Source organism: Lathamus discolor, chromosome 1, assembly GCF_037157495.1.
Source record: "Lathamus discolor isolate bLatDis1 chromosome 1, bLatDis1.hap1, whole genome shotgun sequence".
NCBI classification, from domain to species: Eukaryota; Metazoa; Chordata; class Aves; order Psittaciformes; family Psittacidae; genus Lathamus; species Lathamus discolor.
Window position 1 is genome coordinate 153,015,070 of NC_088884.1, and position 22,840 is coordinate 153,037,909.

General features: G+C 40.6%; 1 protein-coding gene across 6 annotated transcripts in view; it reads right to left on the bottom strand.

The window, feature by feature from the left end:
* PPP2R2C (protein phosphatase 2 regulatory subunit Bgamma) overlaps window positions 1-22,840 on the bottom strand; it is a 210,212-nt gene that overhangs the window by 131,979 nt on the left and 55,393 nt on the right. Inside the window, exon 2 of one of the 6 annotated variants that reach the window (XM_065659679.1) lies at window positions 2,150-2,205. The exons of 3 other annotated variants lie outside the window; for them this stretch is intronic. Coding sequence is in view for 2 of the 3 variants with exons in the window: in XM_065659714.1 (XP_065515786.1) it covers window positions 18,479-18,548 (70 nt within the window). In the remaining variant the exon portion in view is untranslated. Of the gene's footprint in view, window positions 1-2,149; window positions 2,206-18,478; window positions 18,944-22,840 lie in introns of those variants that run through there. 2 more of the 6 variants (XM_065659714.1, XM_065659671.1) reach the window with 2 other exon arrangements.

Here is a 22,840-nt window from a genome sequence, read left to right on the forward strand (position 1 = left end):
TCCGTCCATGTCAGCGTTGAAGATGTTAAACAAGACCGGTCCCAACACCGATCCCTGAGGACCTAGGATTTTTTTATGCAAGCTAAAAGAATATTGATTTCTTTCAAGTCCACTGCACACTAAATGCAATTCCCACTGTTGACATTTGAGGTATTGGATAAAAATGACATGAAAAGAAAAGAGTCAACGAGTCTTTTGAGAAGCAGAAATGTCTAAGGAAGGCTCTCTGGTATTTCAAACAACCCTGTCAGCTGGTGTTAGCCAAAAACTGACATTGACTCATGAAAAAAAAAACAAGAAAATTCAATTTGGTATCATCCATGCTTAGTATATATTCACTGGGCACTGTGGACTGCAAGACATTGCCAATCTAGAAACATCCATAGTGATACAAACTCAGTGTTTCACCTCTCAATTACAAACTAAGGGAGGACAAGAAATGGCTGTGAAGCCACAGGAAAAAAAAAAATGCCATCTGTGAGAATCTGGCTGGACCCCAAGAAACTTCAGGAGGTTCCGTAAGAAGTGCAAAATTCTGCACTAGGGGCGGAAGAGCTCCACACATCTGGCTGAAAAGCAAGTGGCAATGTGGCAGCCTGGCTGGAAAGACCACCTTAGGTCATCCAGGATGCTAGACCGAGTGTGAGCAAACAGTGTGTTCATCTCAGCAAACCACGTGCTGGGCTATTGCTACCAAACAAACAGCCAGCAGAAAGAGGTCTATCACTGCTCAGTATTGATGAGGTTGCATTTCAAACACTGTGTCCAGCTCCTAACTTTTCCTCCCACCAGGTGAAGCAGAAAAATTGGACAAATCCAGCAAAGTCCTAAGCACCTATGAAGTTGGTCAGGTGCGTTAGGAAGTTTGGAGAGACTGAGGGAGGTGGGCTTGTTGAAGCTGGTAAGAGAAGGCTGAGGGCAATTCAATAGCAGTTCACAGGTACTTGACAGGGATTGCAGAGACAGTGGAGCCAAACACTTCTTGGTAGTAGTGCATGACATTGTAAGGTCAAAAGCAACTGTCAGGCAGCTTGAGAGGTTCAGACTGGCTACTTAGAACAGCTTTTTCTCTAGGAGGGCAGTGCAGAACTGGAAAGGTTATCCAAAGAGGTTGTGGCATCTCCACCCATGTTGGTTTTCAAGACCCTACCATACAAATCCACAGCTGACCTGATCTACTGTTTTGGCAAGGTTGTGCTTCCAATAGTTCACTGGACCACAGAGTTGCAGAGGCCCTGCCCCATATACACCGATTCTGTACTTCTACAAAATGTCAGTTTATGAGACATGAACCATTCTGGTGTTCTGCAGAGCAAAATCCCTTTGCTAAGCCTCCACTCCTTGCTTGTCTGCCATGATACTTTCAGAGAGATAAACTAAGAAGCTTTGAGTGTCCAATGCAATGTCATACGACAGATTAAGCAAACAAATGCCTGTTCCAAAGGGCTGGATCACCATGCCCCAAGATTTGTCACTAACAACCCAAACAAAGCACAAAGATACAACATGTGCACCAAGAAGTGTGCTTCAGATATCCAGAGCTAGAAAAGGCAACTCATCTCTGCTCAGCTTACTGGAGTTGACCACAAGAGGTTGATAGACTCCCACAAGTGACTGAATCAGGTTATGCTAAAGTTAACCACATCTTTTAAGACTGATTAATTGAAAAGACTAATTCTGCATTGGACAAACAATTTCTTCCCAATAATGCAACTGTGGTAATTCTTCAGCTATAGTCTACTCCTTGATTGTGGACTAATCTTTGAGGTTGACTAATCTCAACCAAAAAACTCCGGAATGCTCTTAACAGTTATCATGATTACAGGAAAACACCTCATCAGCTTAAGTATTTACCTAAATGTTCTGCATATAGCATAAACCCCCACTGTGTCAGTATTACACTGTCACAGTATGAACTTTTTGGAAGCTGTAAAAGCATAATTTAGGGGGACAATATGAAACTAACAAGTACAAACCCAAAAATACCGATCAGAGGAAATTACTATTTTCCTAAGACATGCACATTTTCTGAAGTTCTGGTAGTGATACCCCTGAAAAATAACTGTAACAAATTTATTTCAGGTCTGAAACCGTGTTACTGACATTCGGGAAGTATCCTGTAATTTTTTTCAGAGACATTTAATTATACCTTTCATGCTACTCATCCACTGAAAGATCTTCTGGTTAGCATTAATTTGAATCCTCCTGCAACATAAATTAATACAACTTAGACACATATTTCAGCCCATTAAATAACAAACTGATAATGTGTCCAGGCAGTATATTCTTGAAAAGAAGAAACAGACACAGAATTAAAACCTGAACTACAATTAGTCTGAATTTCAGGAAGTTAAAAAGTAGCCTGCAGCAACATTACCTCAAAGAGAAAATCTGGACAATAGCTTTGTTCCACATGAAGACATACAACAATATTTACAAGAAAACAATATGCAGCAAGGGTAAATCATAAAGGAGTAAGCAAAGAGGTCAAATTAAAACAAATGGGTTTGTACCCAGGTTATCATAAATTTGAATGTATTAAGTTCTTAAGGAAACTTGCAAGGACAGTATTAAGATCACAACATTCAACAGGATAACTTTAATAGTATCCTAATTTAACAACTTCTATTAAGTGTGAGAAATTCCAGATAGATTTCCCAACCTATTATGCAAAGGAACAAAATGATAACCATAAATGGCTGTAGTAACTATGGAAAATCTGTTCTTTTGGTTAAAGAATAATTTTTTGATAGGCTAAATATACAGTTCGCTGGTGAGCAGGAATGTAGTAAACCCGAAGAAAAATAATACCTTTAACAAATGCACATCATCTCAGCTCCCAGAGGTTTCTTCTCAAGAAACTGCAAAATGTACTTATGTTTCCTAACAGTGCGTAGAAAAAATTAAGCTTTGTAGAAGCTAAGGTTTCTCAATACAGCAGTTAGGCCAAATTTCCACCTTTATCTATTTCTGCCCTAAAGAACAAAACCAGTAATGGCATTGAATCTCTGAAGATTCAGCACACTGAGATTCTCTGAAAGGTTTTTGATAAGTAATTATTTATCCATTCTTGCACTGAGTCAAACTCTTCAAAAGAGAAACCTTTTCCACTATTAGGGGTTATATACTATATGTATATAATGTAGTACTGAAGACAAAAGTAACTAAGCTTACTGTAAAAAGTAATCCGGAAAAATAGATGTAAAGATTAAAATCAGGACGCTTAAAACACAAATAAAATATGCGGCTTGTATATACAGACATATTTTTATGGACTTACAATATATATATAGAATACAGCAATACAAAGCCAGGCACCTTGGTCCAATCCCACTCAAGCCAGTGGCAGGTTCTTAATAGACTTGGTTGGATACTAAACCATAATTACATGAAGGCTGTAACAACCTGTCAGGATTTTAAAGAAGAAATTGCTGCTCTTTGATGGAAACGCAGATCTTAGTGTCCTAAAACAATCAGTAGTACATTCCAGTTCTTAAAACCTTCATACAAATTTCATTATTTCCAGTCAGTTCCAGTTCTAGAGCATAGTGGTAAACCTGAAAAAGGAAACACCTCTAGCCTTTCCCATGGTAAAATCAGGTAAAACTCCCTTGGTAAAATCCTGACCCCATTCACAGAATCACAGAATCACAGAATCCCAAGGGTTGGAAGGGACCTCAAAAGATCATCTAGTCCAACCCCCCTGCAAGAGCAGGGTAACCTACAGTACATCACACAGGAACTTGTCCAGGCGGGCCTTGAATATCTCCAGTGTAGGAGACTCCACAACCCCCCTGGGCAACCTGTTCCAGTGCTCTGTCACTCTTACAGTAAAGAAGTTCTTCCTGATGTTAACGTGGAACTTCCTATGTTCCAGTTTACACCCATTGCCCCTTGTCCTATCACTGGATATCACTGAAAAAAGCCTAGCTCCATCATCCTGACACCTACCCTTCACATATTTGTAAACATTGATGAGGTCACCCCTCAGTCTCCTCTTCTCCAAGCTAAAGAGACCCAGCTCCCTCAGCCTCTCCTCATAAGGGAGATGTTCCACTCCCTTAATCATCTTTGTGGCTCTGCGCTGGACTCCTTCAAGCAATTCCCTGTCCTTCTTGAACAGAGGGGCCCAGAACTGGACGCAATATTCCAGATGCGGCCTCACCAAGGCTGAGTAGAGGGGGAGGAGAACCTCTCTTGACCTACTAACCACTCCCTTTCTAATGCACCCTAAGATGCCATTTGCCTTCTTGGCCACAAGAGCACATTGCTGGCTCATGGTCATCCTCCTATCCACCAGGACCCCCAGGTCCCTTTCCCCTTCACTACTTTCCAGCAGGTCGACCCCCAACCTGTACTGGTACATGGGGTTGTTCTTCCCCAGATGCAAGACTCTACACTTGCCCTTGTTAAATTTCATCAAGTTTCTCCCCGCCCAACTCTCCAGCCTCTCCAGGTCTCGCTGAATGGCAGCACAGTCCTCTGGTGTGTCAGCCACTCCTCCCAGTTTTGTGTCATCAGCAAACTTGCTGAGGGTGCACTCAGTTCCCTCATCCAGGTCATTGATGAAAATTCTTCAGACATCTCTGTTGATACTAACTTATTTAACTGGGACCTTACCTAGGAAGCCTGTCGGGCCTCCTTCCAAAGTCAGACATTGCTTTTCAGTAGAATGGTGTAGAAGTAGGGACTCTTAAAAATTCCAAGAAGACCCTCCGCTTGCATGTGAGATGAGGATGATAGACAGATAAATAACTAACTCCAGGTCCAAGATGATTTTGAGTCACATCCAAGTCCTTTAATGACAGTACTGATGGTACTGATAGGCAGTTCCAGACCTCGCCCTCTCAAGATCCAATGAACATAAGTACAGAGAGCAGAAAGAACTTGGCAAAGAGTGCCACACGCATTACAATTCTGGCTGGATTTCCTTTTTTTTCCCTAGATAAAGATTTCTGGACCTTGAAAAGTAGAGAGGATTGCAAATAAAAGCCCAGGATCACTACAGTCAAGTGAAACAGCACATGGCAAAAGAACAATTGTAGTCAAGGAAGGAATGACTGTAGTTCCATCTTCTTATTTCCCTCCCACCACAGCTTGGATCTACATATTCCTGACTTTCTCCTCTGTCTGAGCAGAGTATTACTTCCAGAGAGACGTGGAGAATTTAAAGCTTTAGGCCCTGAACAGAGATGGAACAGTTGCCTTCTGGCAGGAATTAAGGCTGGTATGGAATATTCACAAAAAATGTAAAAGATAGTCTGGAAAATGGCCAAAAGGAGATCAAAGGAACTTTAGCAGTATGAAGGCATATACCAGAAGCATATGAAAGGGGACTTCAAGGCAGACCACTAGGTTTAAAGAATTATCTTTTGCCTGGGTAAAAGACAGTGTGAATGAGGGGAAAATGTAAATTACACTTGTGAAATATTTAGTCCCAAAATATCTATACTTTCTTGTATAATTTCCAGACTTGACCACGCATCAGACATATAGAACAAAAGACGTATTTCAGATTCAGCCCTAATTCTGAAATATGAGAACTGATCAGCATATCCTTCTTCCTCTTCTTCAAGAACAGTGTGCTACTGCATCTGAGATTCAGATTCTGCAAAATGCCAGCTATCTGTGAGTTAAAACATATTAAACACAGAGAAACTATAGCTCATGTCTTCTATCACATATATTGTGGTAAATATATGCTACAGGCATGTATAATTATGATGGTAAACTGAGACTTTACAGAAACACCAATATGATGAAGTTCAACTAGAAACAGCAACAGAAGAAATCTGGAAAGATTATATAGGACACTGGCAAAACTACATAGCTTTAAATTAGGCGAGGGCTCCAGTAGGACCAACTGTGGCAGCACAGAGCTCATTATTTAACCCTAATTTTTTGTAACTTCGTTAAAGACTTAATCTTTAAAAGTAGTATTAAGGGTAAAAAAGGTGATTGTTATGTGTCCAACATTGTCACACAGAGGGTTAGTAGCACCAGTGATTCAGGGGTGAATTGAGAAGCTGGCATCCTCACCACCACTGGGAAAAAGGGCAGCACATGGACACAGACAGAATGCACATGCTTATTATACCCATGTATTTACTGGGCTTCCAAAGCATTTCTGTTTAATATTAGCTTCTGCATTTACTTTGCCTGCAATGCAGAAAGTCTCTCCTCTCTAAAGCATAAACTAATAGAAATTCCTAAATCATTTTCTGCTCTTTTCACACAGAGGGACCTACAGAGGGGAGGCCAGACCACGGCTTCACTGAGACTCACTCATAGAACTGCAGGAACAAGATGGCTCCAGAGCAATCAGTTATCCACATATATGATCTCAGTACCCCCACAGCTGGAAAGAGGAGCTCTGGGGATTCTGAATTGGATAAAAGCTTCGGGGAACTGCTGGGTTATTGCTTTTAAGAGCTATTAGAATGAAGAGGTGCTTTGGCTCATCTCTGTTTCTGTGCTGTGTGCTGCTATTGCACCCTGTCAATAAATTCTGTCCATGCTTCCACCAGAAAAGGCAGGTTTTGAAAAACAAAATGAAAACAATTAGAGGAAAATCTTTCTGTTTTCCAGCAGGAGTTTTCTCAGTGAGGCACAGAACAAGGAACAGAAAAAACAATGCGTCTTCACACGTGAGAGAGTTAGGGTCGTTCAGCCTGGAGAAGAGAAGGCTCCAGGAAGACCTTATTGCAGCCTTCCAGTACTTAAAGGGGGCCTATAAAGATGTGGAGAGACTTTTCAGCAGGGCCTGTTGCGATATGACAAGGGGCAATGGTTTTAAACCAAAAGAGGGTAGATTTAGACTAGATATTAAGAAGCAATTTTTTACAATGAGGGTGCTGAAACACTGGAACAGGCTGCCCAGAGAGGTGGTAGGTGCCCCATCCATGGAAATGTTCAAGGTCAGGCTGGATGGCGCCCTGACCAGCCTGATCTAATTGAAGATGTCACTGCTTATTTCAGGGGGGTCAGACTTGATGACCTTTAAAGGTCCCTTCCAACCCAAGCTATTCTACAATTCTATATATTTTAGGCATCCTCAGTTAACGAATTGTTAATTCGGATACTGGCACCATTAACCTATATACAGATCTTTCAAAGCATGTAAAACTACAGCACTAGTGTGCTTTCCCAAGTTACTCTAAATCTGTCACACTGCAGAATAAAACAGTTTAGAATGGGTAGATGACACATGAATACATTAGAGAAATCAGATTTAAAGCAAGGCAAAACGGTTAATGGTAGCTCCAAAGTTAAAAGCTTTTTAAATCTTAGCAAAATTCAGATAAGGTTTTCTATTTAGCCTTAAAATTAAATCTCAAAAGTGTTAGGATTTACTAGATGCATTATTGACTTGGACAACGAAGATCCATGAACGTATATGCTCTTATGCACGAACATATTACAAACGTAGTTTTCTGGATCAGAGGTGACTTAGCAAGAGGAACAATAAGAGCTTAGAAATATTTCCAGTGATTCAGGATAGGAAACTGCCAAACTAGGTATTTTTTATAGAAAACTGTAATTTCTATTGCTAACAATAATATGCCACCTGAAATGACTGAACTCAGTCATTAAAATATAAATTAAAGGAATAGCATCCTGTGCCAACTTCAATACATCTATCAGGTCTCATCTGTAGTGACTGGGCTGATGTTTGCTATGAGGAGTTAAAATCACTAATTCCTCCAATTTACAGCAACTTCTTGGCTTTCAGGAACAAAAATCGTTTTCTGTCTAAATATACTTACACTTAACAATCAGGAATTAATTCCTCTGCAAACAGTTCTCCACATTGGCAATCTTCTTTGTTAGTAATTATTTATAACACAGAAGCATCAAAGCTTTCTGCTTTCAGATCTAATATTAGTACTATTACTACCATTTCCCAGGTACATCCAGGATAACTGTCAAACATTTTTCAACATACTTATAGCTCCTATTTCTCCCTTGCCTTCTACCATGCATAAATATTACAAAAGCCTTATAGAAAGCTGGTTTTGAAGAGGCTTTACAGTAAACATCACTACTATGTAAGTCTCTACAACACAGATTAACTGGTGCACATTGAACAGTTTGCATGGTGCAGCAATAGGCCCCTGATGGCAGACAGAAGTCAGCACTGTTCAACCCAGGCTGTGCTCTCCGGGCCAGGCAGGTGTGGTGTTTCCCTCTCTGCTAGCAAGGGACAAGTCTAGAAACAGGCCAAGTTTGCTGACATTTTAAGCAGAAGCTGGACTCAGGTTGCTGGGCTCATTAGGGCTTCTTTCACCCTGGTCTCCCCTCGGCCCGTACTCCCTCTACAATGGGACAGCTACCCACAGCAGCAGAGAAGTAAGGGTGGGCAGCCCAAGCTACAACTTCCTCTGGAGAATGGACTGTTTGCTGTTAACAGCATCCACAAGCGGTTTCAAACCAAACCACAAATTAAAATACCTTGATATTAATTTGAAGGTATGAAAAAGTAAAAGAAACATTCTCAGTATTTCAACCTAACCGAAAAACTAGGAAAGGTCAATGCGACAAACGACTGACTGTTAGTATAAGTCACATTCTGCAGTGATTTCTGCAGGACAGTTCAAAGTTTAAACAACTAAAACTCTTCACTTGGACATTAGGTAAATTCTCGCAGCTAGTAAATCTTCAAGTTTTAACATAATTGGTTAATTTTCAGTATCGTTACTACTACAGATGCAACTTACTTGTTTCTAATCTAGAACCCTTATAACATTTATATAGTGCCACAAAGGGCCTCTACTCTGTATGACCCATTTTCCTGAAATGCAAGTGGAAGCACAGAAATATGAATCTAGCAGTTAAGTACATACCCGGCCCTGGAAGCCAAAAGTCATGTCCAAGTAATCAAAAATGCAGCTCATCACCTCCACATGGGAAAATTAGAAATGCAAGGACATTGCTTCTCATGCCACGGTGTAAGGGAAGTTTCATTCCAGTCACAGACCAACTCTCACTTCCCTGATCAGCAAACACTGACATACATAGACCAAAATAGTCTGCGAATCATATGGGACCCAAAAGACAGACACTGCCCTACAGACAAGCTCTTACTGTCTCATCTCCCAATGCTGAAATTTCTACACAGCCATTCCATACTTCCAGATTCACATTCCAAGCATAACTGGAATGAATACAGACACACCACACAACACGTACCAGCAGGCATCCAGAACACTTCTGTGAGTGTAACATATACAGAAGCATAACTGTACACAACACGCACAAAATCACATTCACATTGCAGTTAAGCAATGAGAAGTACCCCCACCCCTATGACCATAACTTGACTCTTGGCATCAGGTATTCCAGGAATTTCTGTAAGATGTGTAATAATTTACAGCTACCCATTTCAAAAGAGACTGCATATGTGAATTCTGCTTTGAGCTTCACTGCTGATTAAAGAGAGTGTGCTTGACCTAAATCTCCCATTCAAAAGAAGACTACAGCATACACATCTGACTTCATCTTGCACTGGTTTTTCCCATATCACAGATCTGCATGCAGAAAGAAAAGATATCAAAACAAGGAGGGTGTCAAAATTAACTTCTAGCATAACGCGAGTTTTGTGTGCTACCCTCACAGCCAATTTAGCCCTGTGCTTACCGGTTCACTGGGCCTATTTGTTGAATTCTCCTAATTAATTATTAGTCCTGAATTTATTAGTTGAATTTTTCTTTTTATCATAATGTAGAAATAAAGACACTATCGGAAATTATGAAATAGTGACAGACAGAGCCTGATTTACACTATACATCTGAAAATGATGGAAAGATTTGATAAAGACCTTGTGCCAAGTTATATCATCAGTTGAAACATGTCAATATTAATAGAACGTGAGGTTGCCCTGACTGGGTAAAAGTTTAGAAATACATTATTGAAATTTACTGACCAGCTCACTGCTTGAAAACTATTTTTATTGCCTTTGAAAGACTCATTTAATGTCTTAGATTAAGGAGAAAAAATACAGATCCATTAAGAACAGAAAGAAAGAAATAAGCAATCATTTATTTTTCATTGAACTCTGATAGTCTTTATTTTTACTAGAAACCGGCCCAACAAGCAGAGCATGTTATGGCTCTCTTTACTGCAAGCAGTGCTATCACAGGGCAGCATTAACCTCGGAATTTATGCAAACAGTGCTATATTGTACAGTCATCAACTACTTGCAACGTCTGGGTCACATAAACAAACAAAAGCACTACTAACAGGAAGAATTAAGGTGACAATTAATTAAGTTCTACTCAGACTTGAGCTGAACTGCAACTGGAAGATAATAAACCAACTCTCAGTCCTTTACTTTCTTATGTACTCTGCTCCTAAGTAAAACACACACAAATACCATTATATTACACACAGATGTTTCCATATTTTTCTCTTTTTTTAAACAGATGAATCGGTAAATACAAAAGAAAAAGCACTGCTATATTTAACAATACAGATCCCAGTTAAATACATTGCATTTAACAGCACAGATCACAGACCCCTGTCATATTAATAATTCACAAAAGTCACTGAACTGCATGACACATTTTGCTGAAAGATTTTATTAGAAATTGATTCTCTTAATGTACATTCTTATTACCAATATTTGCATTGGCAAAACACAGACTGCTGTCATTTGCATGTAAGCAATGAAAATAACAGGCACAGTAGTTTTTCAGCAAGGAAACATTCCTGAGAAAAGGAGCTCTCTTACCATTCCGTAAGGCTGCTTTGCTAGGTGAGGTTTTTGTTCTTGGTAAAGAATTGTGAGACTTTCACAAGGAACCAGTAACACAGACCACATTCATTACTAAAGGCAAGCTTAGTGTTAATCTAAGAACTACAGAAATAATTGATCAAGAAAGTGCCTGAACATGCCTAGATGTGCATATAAAACCCTTTCTTGTTTAAAAACCAAAAATACCTGTAATACCTTCCTCTACTTTTTCTGAGATAATTACCTACTCTAACATCCTTGCCCCAACCAAAGAACTACATTTATATTAGCAAATACCTTGTCTTCCCTTAGCATATATTCCTCTATGCAAAGCCTTACTACAGTGGATGACATAAACTAGGAAACGAAATTCTCAAAGATGCTGAAACTGGTAATGATATAGTAAAACAATGTAAGCGGCAATGATCGATTCCTTTTTTTATGGCTGTAATAAAAGATATTCAGTTTTTTATTATAAAATATTCAGTGTTATTGTATTGTGCTTCACATTTTAAACTGATGTAAGAACCACATATATTATTCTCTAAACTCACCATTTAAATACATGATATATTGCTGGAATGTCTGAGGTCTACATAGAAAACAAAATACATTGCAAGGTACAGTTTACTTTTCACCATGATGCATATACTAAATAAACTGCTCCTACAGTGAGCAAGGACACTGACTCTACCTGCGCGGTGGTGTTTAGCTTTACATTATTCAATGCTTTTGAATTGTCAGCTTCAATTAGACAGAAATCTGGCACAGAGAGAGAGTTTGCATAGATCCCATTTTGTGCCAGCATTTTATCTTCCATGTACGCTGCACTGCTGACCCCTGAACTTCCATTTTTTAAGCTTTATACGTAGCTAAATCTATTATATAGAATGATAGAATAGTTGGGGTTGGAAGGGATCTTCAAAGGACATTTAGTCCAACCCCCCTGCAATGAGCGCGGACACCTTCCACTAGATCGAATTAATCAGAACCACGTCCAACCTGGCCTTGAATGTCTCCACTGACAGCGTATCTACCACCTCTCTGAGCAACCTGTGCCAGCATTTTACCACCCTCATTGTAACAAATGTCTTCCTCAGGTCCAGCCTGAATCTCCCCTCTCTTTTAGTTTAAAACCATTGACTGCATCCTGTCGCAACAGGCCCTGCTAAGAAGTCTCTCAACATCTTTCTTCATAGGCCCCTTTTAAGTACTGAAAAGCCACAATAAGGTCTCCCTGAAGCCTCTTCTCCAGGCTGAACCCCAACTCTCTCAGCCTTTCCTCACAGGAGAGGCTGAACCCCATCTCTCTCAGCCTTTCCTCATAGAGAGGCACTCCATCCCTCTGATCATTTCTGTGGCCCTCCTCTGGATAGTAGTTATAAATATACTCTAAACATTTCTATTTATAATGTTTCTAGTCCATATTTATCTATATATCATAATATACCTAGGAATAAACTGAATATACGCTAAATTGCTGAAACTAATTGGTCTTTTTGTGCCACTCAACACTGCTGGCAGCTGAGAAAAGCCCCATACTGACACAATGGCATTCTTTTGCAGCTCTGTGTACTCACTGCCATGGAAGCAGCTCAGCTGGTTTATCATGCAGCTAATATTCTAGACAGTTCTTTTCTTTTGTTAGTACGTCTTACTCATTTCTCCAGGACCTATAACACTACACAGCAACTATATATAGCTAGTTATTATTTAGTTACTGAGTGGGAGATCATCTGCTGATGATCTATGCAAAGAGAGACAAAATTACAATTGGTCCCTGAGGGCAACCCACCAAAACCAGCACTGGAGATTCATGCCTTTGCAAACGGGGAACATTGCCACTCAGTTTACTCACTCTGGGTAACATTCCATAGGGTACATGTGTCACTGGTGAATAATTGTTGAGTGGATGCATGACATTAAATGGAGATCCAAACCAAGTTAACTCCATGCCTTTTAAGCATGTCCTGCAGTTCAGAGCAGCCTGAAGTGCTCTCTTAAGAGGTTCTAACAGCCAGCCCATGAACTAAACCCTTCCTTGAAGAGGCAGGTATTTTGAGGAGGCTGTAACACATTACCACTAACATGCCCCTGCCCTCCAGGAATGCTGCAAATTAACTCCAGAATCGCAGTCTAGGGTCAACTGTCCTAATCCTACTCCCGATTATGATTTCTTCATAAGGCACTTTTGGCAAGTAAAATAGAGATGATGATATTATGAGTGCCTAACACAGGTAGTATGGAAATTGAATCTATGGAGTACTTTGAATATGTAGCTGATACTGCATAGTGACAAGTGTTGCTGACAGAGTAATTCAGTCTGGCTAAACCTATATTGCTTTTTCCAGGCTTGCCTGAGTGAATTACTGCCCCATGTTGCCCACACTGGACATTGCCTTAAATGTCTATGCCATGCAGACCCAAGCTTCGGGTAGTACCAGTGTCTCATTTTCCTACATGCTGAACCACCCATCCAGCAGCAGGTTTGAGTGGGTGAGCAAACACTTCAGGCCTCAGTGTGAGCCAGCACAACAGCTCTGCTCTCACCCTGCTTCTGTGGCTTCTACCAGCTAAGCTGCATGAATAAAGATTACAAAGCCAGCACTGTCAGCTGGAGGGAATAAACCTTATTAATCCAAATCTTCAAGGCTACCCACAACATTTATCTGAATAGCATTGTGAATGAAAGGAAAACCAAATCCATGCACAAAAGAACATAACTATATCCTGTTTAACAAGGGGCAAAGTTATGCTTTAACAAGGTTTACCTCTGTTCATACTCGAAGAAAAAAAGCTAAGTAACACACGTGCACAGAATAACAATGAGCAATAATTTCTATGGTCATTCCAAAACTGTTTCTGAGTGAGTTTTGTAAAAAGACAAAAGTCATCAGTATTCACAACATAAATTGCTGGAGGTTAAGAGAGGAAGAGTTACTTCTTGCACTCTACTTAATACGCTCCTCAGAAATAAGTGAACAGGCTGGACTGACGGTGAGCCTGAGCCAGCAGAGCAGTACCTGTTCACTATATTCACTCAATGTTCTCAGGTAGTCAGCTCTTCTTCAAATTACATTTGAGATGTTTATGAAAGAACAGCTCATAAGCAGATTACTTCTCGCCAGATGAAAACATCGGATGATTTCCTTTAACTTTGATTAATACAGAACAGAGTTACTAATTTCTTTAGTTAAGGGGGAAAAGCCCCCCAAATCTTTTCTCATTATCTGCAGAGGATTTTTCTGTAAAGGAAAAAAAAAAAAAAGTCTCTTTTCATCCTCTCTAATAAATGTTTCACATGGTTATGATTCAATATGTTTTACACTACACTGGTAATTCTCATTCTCCAAATATCACATTTGAGGAGGTTAATACACCATTAACATGATTAACTTTTTAATAGAAATTAAGCCATATGGAACCAATCTGCACCATTTGGCCATATTAATGACTAGATAGTGAAGGTCAGCTTCTGTCCCACTGCACCTGAGCAACTTCACTGGTTTCACTTGAATTTGCAGGCCTAGACCAAAGGAATGAACCTACCTCTCTCTAGAAACTGAAAGCATAAGCAACTTCCTATTTTTTCCCAAGATAGCGATACTTCATAAAAAGGCAGGGATGAATCAATACAGTAGGCCTGTTTGCATACAATCTTCTGAATGCCTTTGCCACCAGAAAAGCATTTTTCTGATAAATATGGGATCACAGAGGTGAATCACATCCCTTAATGCATTTTGGCAAGAACAGTGAATTTTATTCATTATTTCTCTGTCAATCATTACATGTACAAATTACAGAATAACAAATTACAGTGCAATTGATCAAAGGAGCAGCACTGTTTCCTATAGCTTTTTGCCCCTTCCAGCAATACAGCAATCAGACCACACAACTCACTGTTCTGTATTAGACCCTGCGCGGCTGATCCCTAAGTCCCAAGACAGCAAAGCGCATCAGTGGTCCTGTCAGTTTAACCACTAATAATGTCAAGAGAATTCTCAGACTGAAGGACATTCTCTGTCCCCAAAAGCACACAAGCCTTTTCCCTCCTTTATCCCTTCCCCAACTCACAGCAATCATACCACCTCCCCTAACACACTTCACTTGTAAGTAATGAAGGCTCCTGTTTCTCCATCCAGCCCATCTTGTTTCCCATGTTACACACTGCTTCTCCTCTCTTCTTAGTTCTTCTAAAGGTGTTGTGGAAATAATACGTTTTACTGACCCAGCACCTCCTGGGCAGCTGGTTCCCGGAGCCAGGTGGAAAAGGCAATAAAGATAAAACGCAGCTCAGCAATGAATCACAAGCCTGAACACATCTCAGAGGTCATCTCGCCCATCCCTCTGCCCCACGGGAGGCTCAGCTATCCTCATGTCATTTCTTACAGACATCTCTGTCACCTGCTTTTAAAAACCTCAGTGGTAGGAACTACACAAACTCCCTAGGCAATATATCCCAGTCTTCCATCACCTTCACATAAAAAAATTCAACCTTTCTTCACAGGTCACGTTTTTCTGGCCTCAGGTTTTTCTCCATTCTTTCTTTACAAGTCTCATCAGGCCTTCTCTGCTTTCCCTGAACAAACAACTCCGATTAAAGAGGTTTCCTTCAAAAAACACTTCTGAAAGTGATCATTAAAGAACTTACTATATACTGCTGCTTGAATTAAATTGTCTTTTCCATTGTGCAACTGTATTATAAGTTAAAGACGGTGACAAAATTATGCAAGTCTTGCGCGTTTCAAGTTCATTGGTTTTACTGCAGATACACATACACAACAGGAGCAACAAGTCCAGGTAGTCACTGTTGCCATGTGTGTCTGCAATGCCTATTACCAGAAACAGTATAACAAACAGTAAAACATCAACCATCAAATAAAGGAACTTTTAAGATTTAAAAAACAATCCGACTTTTCATAGTCAAGCTAAAGCCATGTTTGATACAGATAACCCCAGTGTTACAAAATAATGACCTATCGAAGAGATGAAATTTGACTTTGCTCGAGCAAGCAGTTCCATTAGGAACACAGTCCACTAGAGAGAGCAGAGCAAATCCAATTTGGCTCACAGTTTTCCTGTGAATTCATATGTCACCTGGTTGTTTATTGGTTTTAAATCACTAAAGAAGTAAAAGAGGAAGAGAACTGAAGCAGTGCTCTAGTTAACCCTCATCTTCTTGATTATTGCTGGCTTTACTTTCCTCAGGGAATACAGAGGAAGAAAGTGCATATAAAGGTCAGAAATACCTCCTTTTGTAAATGAATTTAGTCTACTGCATAGAGCATCGAGGAGAGAGGACACCCCTGACCAAGATTTTTAAACACAAGATAAAATCACAGTTACTCACAGACAACAAAAAACCAGTAACTTCTCTAATATACTGGATACAATATAAAGTATTTCTTTGTTTTAAATAGCAGATTATAAAAGCCAAAGAGCCCAAAAGAAAGTCTTTGGGTTTGGCCCAAATGAAATTATTTTCCAATGTAATAAAGCAATGCACTACTACCTGCAACTGCATTTCTGTATGTATGTTACTACTGTACACACTGCACTAACATACCACAGGACCAAATGCAAGGACTGTGAAAGGACTTCAGGCCTTGACAGATGAGGAGTGTTAAAGATTGTTTCTTGGAGCCAATCTTTAAACAAAATTAGAAAACAAAGAAGAACAAACCAGAACATACAAAGCACATTTTAAGCACTGGTTTAACTTATGTATTCATTTTGCATTTTAAACCAAGAATGCCAATGAGAAATAAAAAATTCTGGTGGTGCTCTTTGAGCTGAAGGTGTCCCTGGAAAAATTCCACAGATCAATCCATTCCCACTTGATTTGCATGATCTTTTCAAAGGTGTGGCAATGTCAGATATAACAGATGTGAAGTTCCATTACAGCTGACCAACTAAGCATTCCCAAGAAACATTACACTAGTTGGAGCTGAAGAGCTAACACTTTGCTACTGAAGGTTTCCCCATACTTCATCTACCTCAACATCAGACGCCAACTTATTTCAAGATGACTTCTGATAACAGTGAAAATACAAAACAGGCTGACATTGATACTTAAGTATTTTGACCCGTTTCAGACAAGCTGTCCATGTGCAACCACAGAAGAACATCCAGTCCTGCTGATCCAAATAACAAGATAAAACTTGAGAAAAACCTAACACTTGTGTCAGCAGCATTCCCAAAAATACTAAAAACCTCCACCTAATTTTGCAAACACCCCTAATACATGGAAGAAGAGAATACTGATTTGCAGAATCCACAAGGGATTATTTTCCTCCTGTTACAAAACTGACAGACTTGAAAGTCCAAATTTTAACATAGCTGCACATGTCCATTAAATATGCATCTGTATCTCAACATGTAGCAAGTACACTGCAGTAATTATACTGTGCTCTTTGCAGAATCTAAAGCATAAATTTCTACATTTTTAAGACAAAGTTTCTTCAAACGTTATGACACCTCAAAACATAAACCATCATTCAGGCATTAAGCAAAAAATCAAAGCAAGTTGAAGAATGCACCAAAACATGAACCAGAATGCAAAGAATGTCCTGGAGGCAAGATCAGCAAACAATTATACCAGCCACTGGTGAGAGTGACAATACACAGCATTTGGCATTCTTCTTCTGAAGAATCTGCTTTGTGTTCCCAGGATGGCAAAATCATCCTGCCCTTTCCTACATCCTAAAAAAATGCCAATCATCAATAGCCAAGAGAGCATCAGTTGATGGCATTTCAGGATGCAGCAATGGGAGTATTAAGTGACTGAGCATTGATCAAATGACGACAGAATCTGGAGTCTCAAGTAGTATTGGTTGACCCTGATGTTAAGTGTGTTCATATTATATAAGCCTACACCAAAGTACCACTTCTGCTGCTGGAAAGTGCTGTTAAAACTCGGCACACACAAACATATATTCAAAGTCAAGCATCTACAAATACATTACTCCTGCTCAATCAATCAATCTTAAAATGGCCTAGTCTTAAACCAACTTTCTGGCAAAGAAATGCGGATCAGTACCTGACCCAACCATTTCACTGGTCTCAAGGTAAATTCTCTCAGCATGTAATGTGTGTCACCTGCAGGAAAATTCCTTTTTATGTAATAAGCTACCAGCCATCGAATGATTTAAAATGAAGGTACCTTTTCTTTTCTCATGTACCTTACACATATGCAGAGGATGGAAAGAAGGCAGCAAGATTTCAAAGATTATGCTTACATATCCCTTCTAAATGTATACTGTTCTCTAGGGAACAATCAACTCAGTAATGTCTGTAACGCTCAGGCTATAATTACCAAAATGAGATGCATAACCTTTATTACACCAGCAAACAGTTAACTTCACAGATTATTTCTCTTACTTTAGTGCTCTCAAATCTTTCATCTTTTCTTTAAGTAATAAACTGCTTCCAATCTTCTACACTGCAGCTAAACTGTGCATTCAATGTCAGGTGCTGCACACCTCACTAGCAGAAACTCAGCACAATGCAAGACCACCTTCAGCCCATATAGTTTCATATACTGCCATAGCATGGCAGAATGCCTTTGGGATTTAGCAAATTCAAACAGATTCTGTTGCTACATCACATAGGAAAACGGCTTGAAAGTCTCCCTGTTTAAAGAAAAAGGAATCAAAAAAGGAACAGCCTACATCTCCAAACATGACAGTGCATTCCTGGCATAGAAAATGCAATGCAAGAAGAGAATAATGACAGTATTTATGTTACCTTCAGTCACATAGTTGTGGTCTCGAAGAAAGCTGTGGTTAATTTTTCGTGTGTCCGTGTCCTCGCCCATTTACAGCAGGATTACTCAGCATGCCTATCCGCAGTGGACTGATAGCATCAGCAGAGGTCGTCACAAGAGCACCATCCATGCTGCCACTGCCTAGCAGAGGCGGAGAACACACTGGGCTACTGAGCACAGCATAATGAGCGCTAGTGATGCAGCACAGATTTGGGAGGGTGAATAACGATCGGAAAAGAAAAAAAAAATGGATGGGGGGAGGAAAAGAAAAAAGTAATGGGAAAAAATCGGAGGGAGAAACAGCTCCGATAAATTATGAATGCAGAAAGCCAGTAGGGAGCTTGCGTGAAGGGAATACAGGCACTTCTCCGACAGTTAAAGAATAACCCAATTGTTTAGTCAGGTACTCCTTAAACAAGTGCCCACGCAGAGTCTCCTCCAAGTGCCTGCTGCTGGGGATCTTGCTGGATGCTGTAAAGTGGCAATCAGCGTACTGCAGCAAAACCCGCCCGGAGAAGGGCTCTGATTGCTGTTGCTGCTACCGCTGTCATCTGCCTGTGCTGCATCAGAGCAGGCCCCTCCCCGTCAGCCGCTCACTGCCCAACCGCACAAGATCTGCATGTAGGAAAGTGAAAAATGAGACTGCAGGTAATTATTTTAGCTCTTCTGCCGGGAAGATGGGCAATGAAAAAATTAAGGGAGGGGATGAGGGAGAAAAAACTTCAAGCTGCTTTAAACGGGTTTGCATTGACATGGACTGCACACTAACGTGCAGCCACAATTCCGTGCTAGTCGATACTGTCATATGCAGCAAAAGCAACAGTCGGTCAATGTCAGCCTGTGTAAATATAACTGAAATTGCCAAATATCTGCCTATGCAAATGGGATCATTAGAGGGAGGGCAACCACTCAGAAAAGTGAGATAAAATAAACGTTATTTACCTTTCCTTCTTTTCCACTTTTGTAAATAAAAGACAAATTACAAAGTATAAAGAAGATAACAGCCAGGAAAATAATCTCTGTGGCTTCCCCATACAGGAGAGGAAAGCTGGACAAAGGGAATGTTTGCAGGTCATGGGCTTTTTTAGACCTGCTACATTCATTCACTGCATTGTCCCCTCACCTTGGAAAAGTAGCGTTGAAATCTGTCTACTCAGAAATAGGAAAACGAGTAAAAGAAGAAAATTGCTCACTTGCATTATAAAATAAAGCTAGTTCTTTCGTCCAAGAGGTTAATGGCTATTACAGGTTATATTACAGCAAAATTCTTTCAACTGAACAGAGAAGCAGTTCCTTTAAGCTTTCAGTATCCGTTCATGACACCATGACCCGTTTGATGCAGAAGGCACATACTCTGAAAAGGTGTAAGCACCACAGAAGTTTAGAAATTTGAATAGAAAACAAATGACTGTGGACTGAAACCTCCACTACAGCATGAAAAGGGAGTACACCCATCACCAACCCAATTTAGAGGAGAGAGTACAGTCCTGTGGCTTAGGCCCTGGAACAGAACACAAAAATACAATTCAGCTGTCAGCATTACTACAGCATTTTGTGTAATCCTGCATGAGGTTTTTTGTCTTTTCTTTCTTTATAATGAAGCTATGACATATGGCTCTCGAAGGTAAATTCAAATACGTTGCTGCTACTAGAAAATGGGCATGTGACTTAGCTCTATACTTTTTTCAATGTAAAAACCTGCCCAGGGATAAACATCTAATTTGGAAGAGAAAGAAGAATAGCAGTGGAATGACCTTCTTGCCTCTCTCATGGACAAAACAAAATAAATCAGAACCATCTTCAACCTGACAAGTAAATATCATAAAATCTTCACATCTGAAAAGGTGGGAAAGTAAAAGAAATTATTCAGTACTTGCACCTGAATAGAATACATTTTATTTACATGTGATTTTTCTAGGTGACAAGGCTAGAAATGTTACTTCTGCATTGAGAGCATCAGTTAACACTGCGGTAGCACTGGCAGCCCTACAGCGCCTGCTCTATCCTCTTCAGTCATTTGCTGCCTTTGCCCATGCTTTCCTAACATCCAGTCTAAATCTCCCCTGGTGCAACTTGAGGCCATTCCCTCTTGTGCTATTGCTCATTACTTGGCAGAAGAGACAGACCCCCACCTCACTACAACCTCCTTTCAGGCAGTTGTAGAGAGCAGTAGGGTCTCCCCTGAGCCTCCTTTTCTACAGGCTTAACAAACCCGGTTCCCTCAGCTGTTCCACATAAGGCTTATCCTCCAGACCCTTCACCAGCTTCTTTGCCCCGCTCTGGACCCACTGCAGCACCTCAGTGTCTGTCTGAACACAGGATTTGAGGTGCGGCCTCACCAGTGCCCAGTACAGGGAGATGGTCACTGCCCTGGCCCTGCTAGCCATGCTATTGCTGATACAGGCCAGGATGCTCTTGGTCTTCTTGGCTGCCTGGGCCAAAGCTGCTCATGTTCAGTTCTGCCAATCAGCACCCCCAGGCCCTTTTCCACTGAGCAGCATTCCAGAAACTCTGCCCCAAGCCTGGAGCATTGTACGGGGTTGTTGTGGCCCAAGTGCAAGACCTGGAACTTCATCTTGTTGAACCTCATACCGTTGGCCTCATCCCATTGAGCCAGCCTGTTTAGATTCCCTCTGCAGACCCTTCCTGCCCTTAAGAAGATCAATGCTCCCGCCCAACTTGGCATCATCTGCAAACTCACTGAGGGTGTATTCGATCCCCTTTTCCAGATCATTGGTAAAGATCTTAAACAGAACTGGCCCCAATACCAAGCCCTGGGGAACACCACTTGTGATCAGCCACCAACTGGATTTAACTCCATTCACCACAACTCTTTGGGCTCGCCCATCCAGCCAGGTTTTTACCCAGCAAACAGTACACCCATCCAAGCTATGAGCAGCCAGTTTCTCCAGGAGAACAGTATGGGAAATGATGTCAGAGGCTTTACTAAAGTTTAGGTAGACAACATCCACAGCCTTTCCCTCATCCACAGAGCAGGTCACCTTGTCATAGGAGATCAGGTCAGTCAAGCAGGACCTGCCTTTCATAAACTGACACTGACTAGGCCTGATCACCTGGTTGCCCTGTACATGTTGCTTGATGGCACTCCAGACGATCTGCTCCATAATGTTACCCAGCATCAGTGTCAGGCTGACGGGCCTGTAGTTCTCTGGATCCTCCTTCTGGCCCTTCTCATACATGGGCATCACATTTGCTAACCTCCAGTCAACCGCGATCTCCCTGGTCAGCCAGGACTGCTGATAAATGATTGAAAGTGATTTGGTGAGGATTCCTACCAGCTCCCTCGGTACCCCGCTGTGGATTTCAAGGTCCCATGTTGTTCATAGACAACTTCCTTAGGTATCACATGTGGGTCAGACCATGCTTGCCTTGTTCTTTCCGCTTTTAAGTTAAAAGAAATTCTCAAAAGGAGGAATATAATGAGGATGAAGCCTTTAACAAAAACACTAGGCAACATTCCCTATGTGTATGCAAATGCTTCCCCAAGATTATGAGCCAAATTCTTACTGTGAGGCAAATATTACTGCTCCACTGCCTGAAGTAGGTCAGTTCACATGAGAAACATTAGCAAAATTCTGCTTTACTTTTGTAGCACAATGCAAACTTGTGAGACAACGGCTGTGGACAACTTTAGCTGTGCCATTTTAAATGGTACTTATTATCAATCCCACCAATAACCTACATCACTTGATCTGGTCAAATACCCAGGGAGAGGATGGGGGGGAAAGGAACCTTTGATCAAAAACACTATTAGGTATTCGTGCTTCCACAGTAGCTCACAGTCCTACTCATAAAACAAACCTCTAATTGAGTGGAATACTGTGCAAACACAGAAATAAGAGCGCCCTATCCTAAAGAATTTACAAGCAAACTATAAAACAGAAGAGCTACATACACATCATCAGAGACATTTAAGTAAACAGTGAGTCAGTAATGAGGATGGGGTCCTGGTTTTGAGCATTCTTCAAAAGAAGGTCATTAGAGATTTTGTGGAGAGCAGCTACAGACAAAAATTGTATTCAAGAGGTTGAATAGTAACTACATAACAAGAATAGAGAGAGCTTAGAGGTAAAAGGAGGAAGCCGGACTGGCAGGTCAAGAGCTTTTTCTTTTTTTTTTCCTCCTCCTCATAGATGGAAAAAGACTCAGCACATTAAGATGCATTCTAAAGAGTAAGATGTTCAGTGAAAATGTCAGTGGAGAGTGAGAGGTAAGGAGGAAAGGAAATGACAAGGAGGAAAGTAAAAGACAAGGGCAGGCATGACACAGATGCCAGAAATACTGCGGGAGTCAGTAAGAAAATAGAAGAATTAACAAGAAGA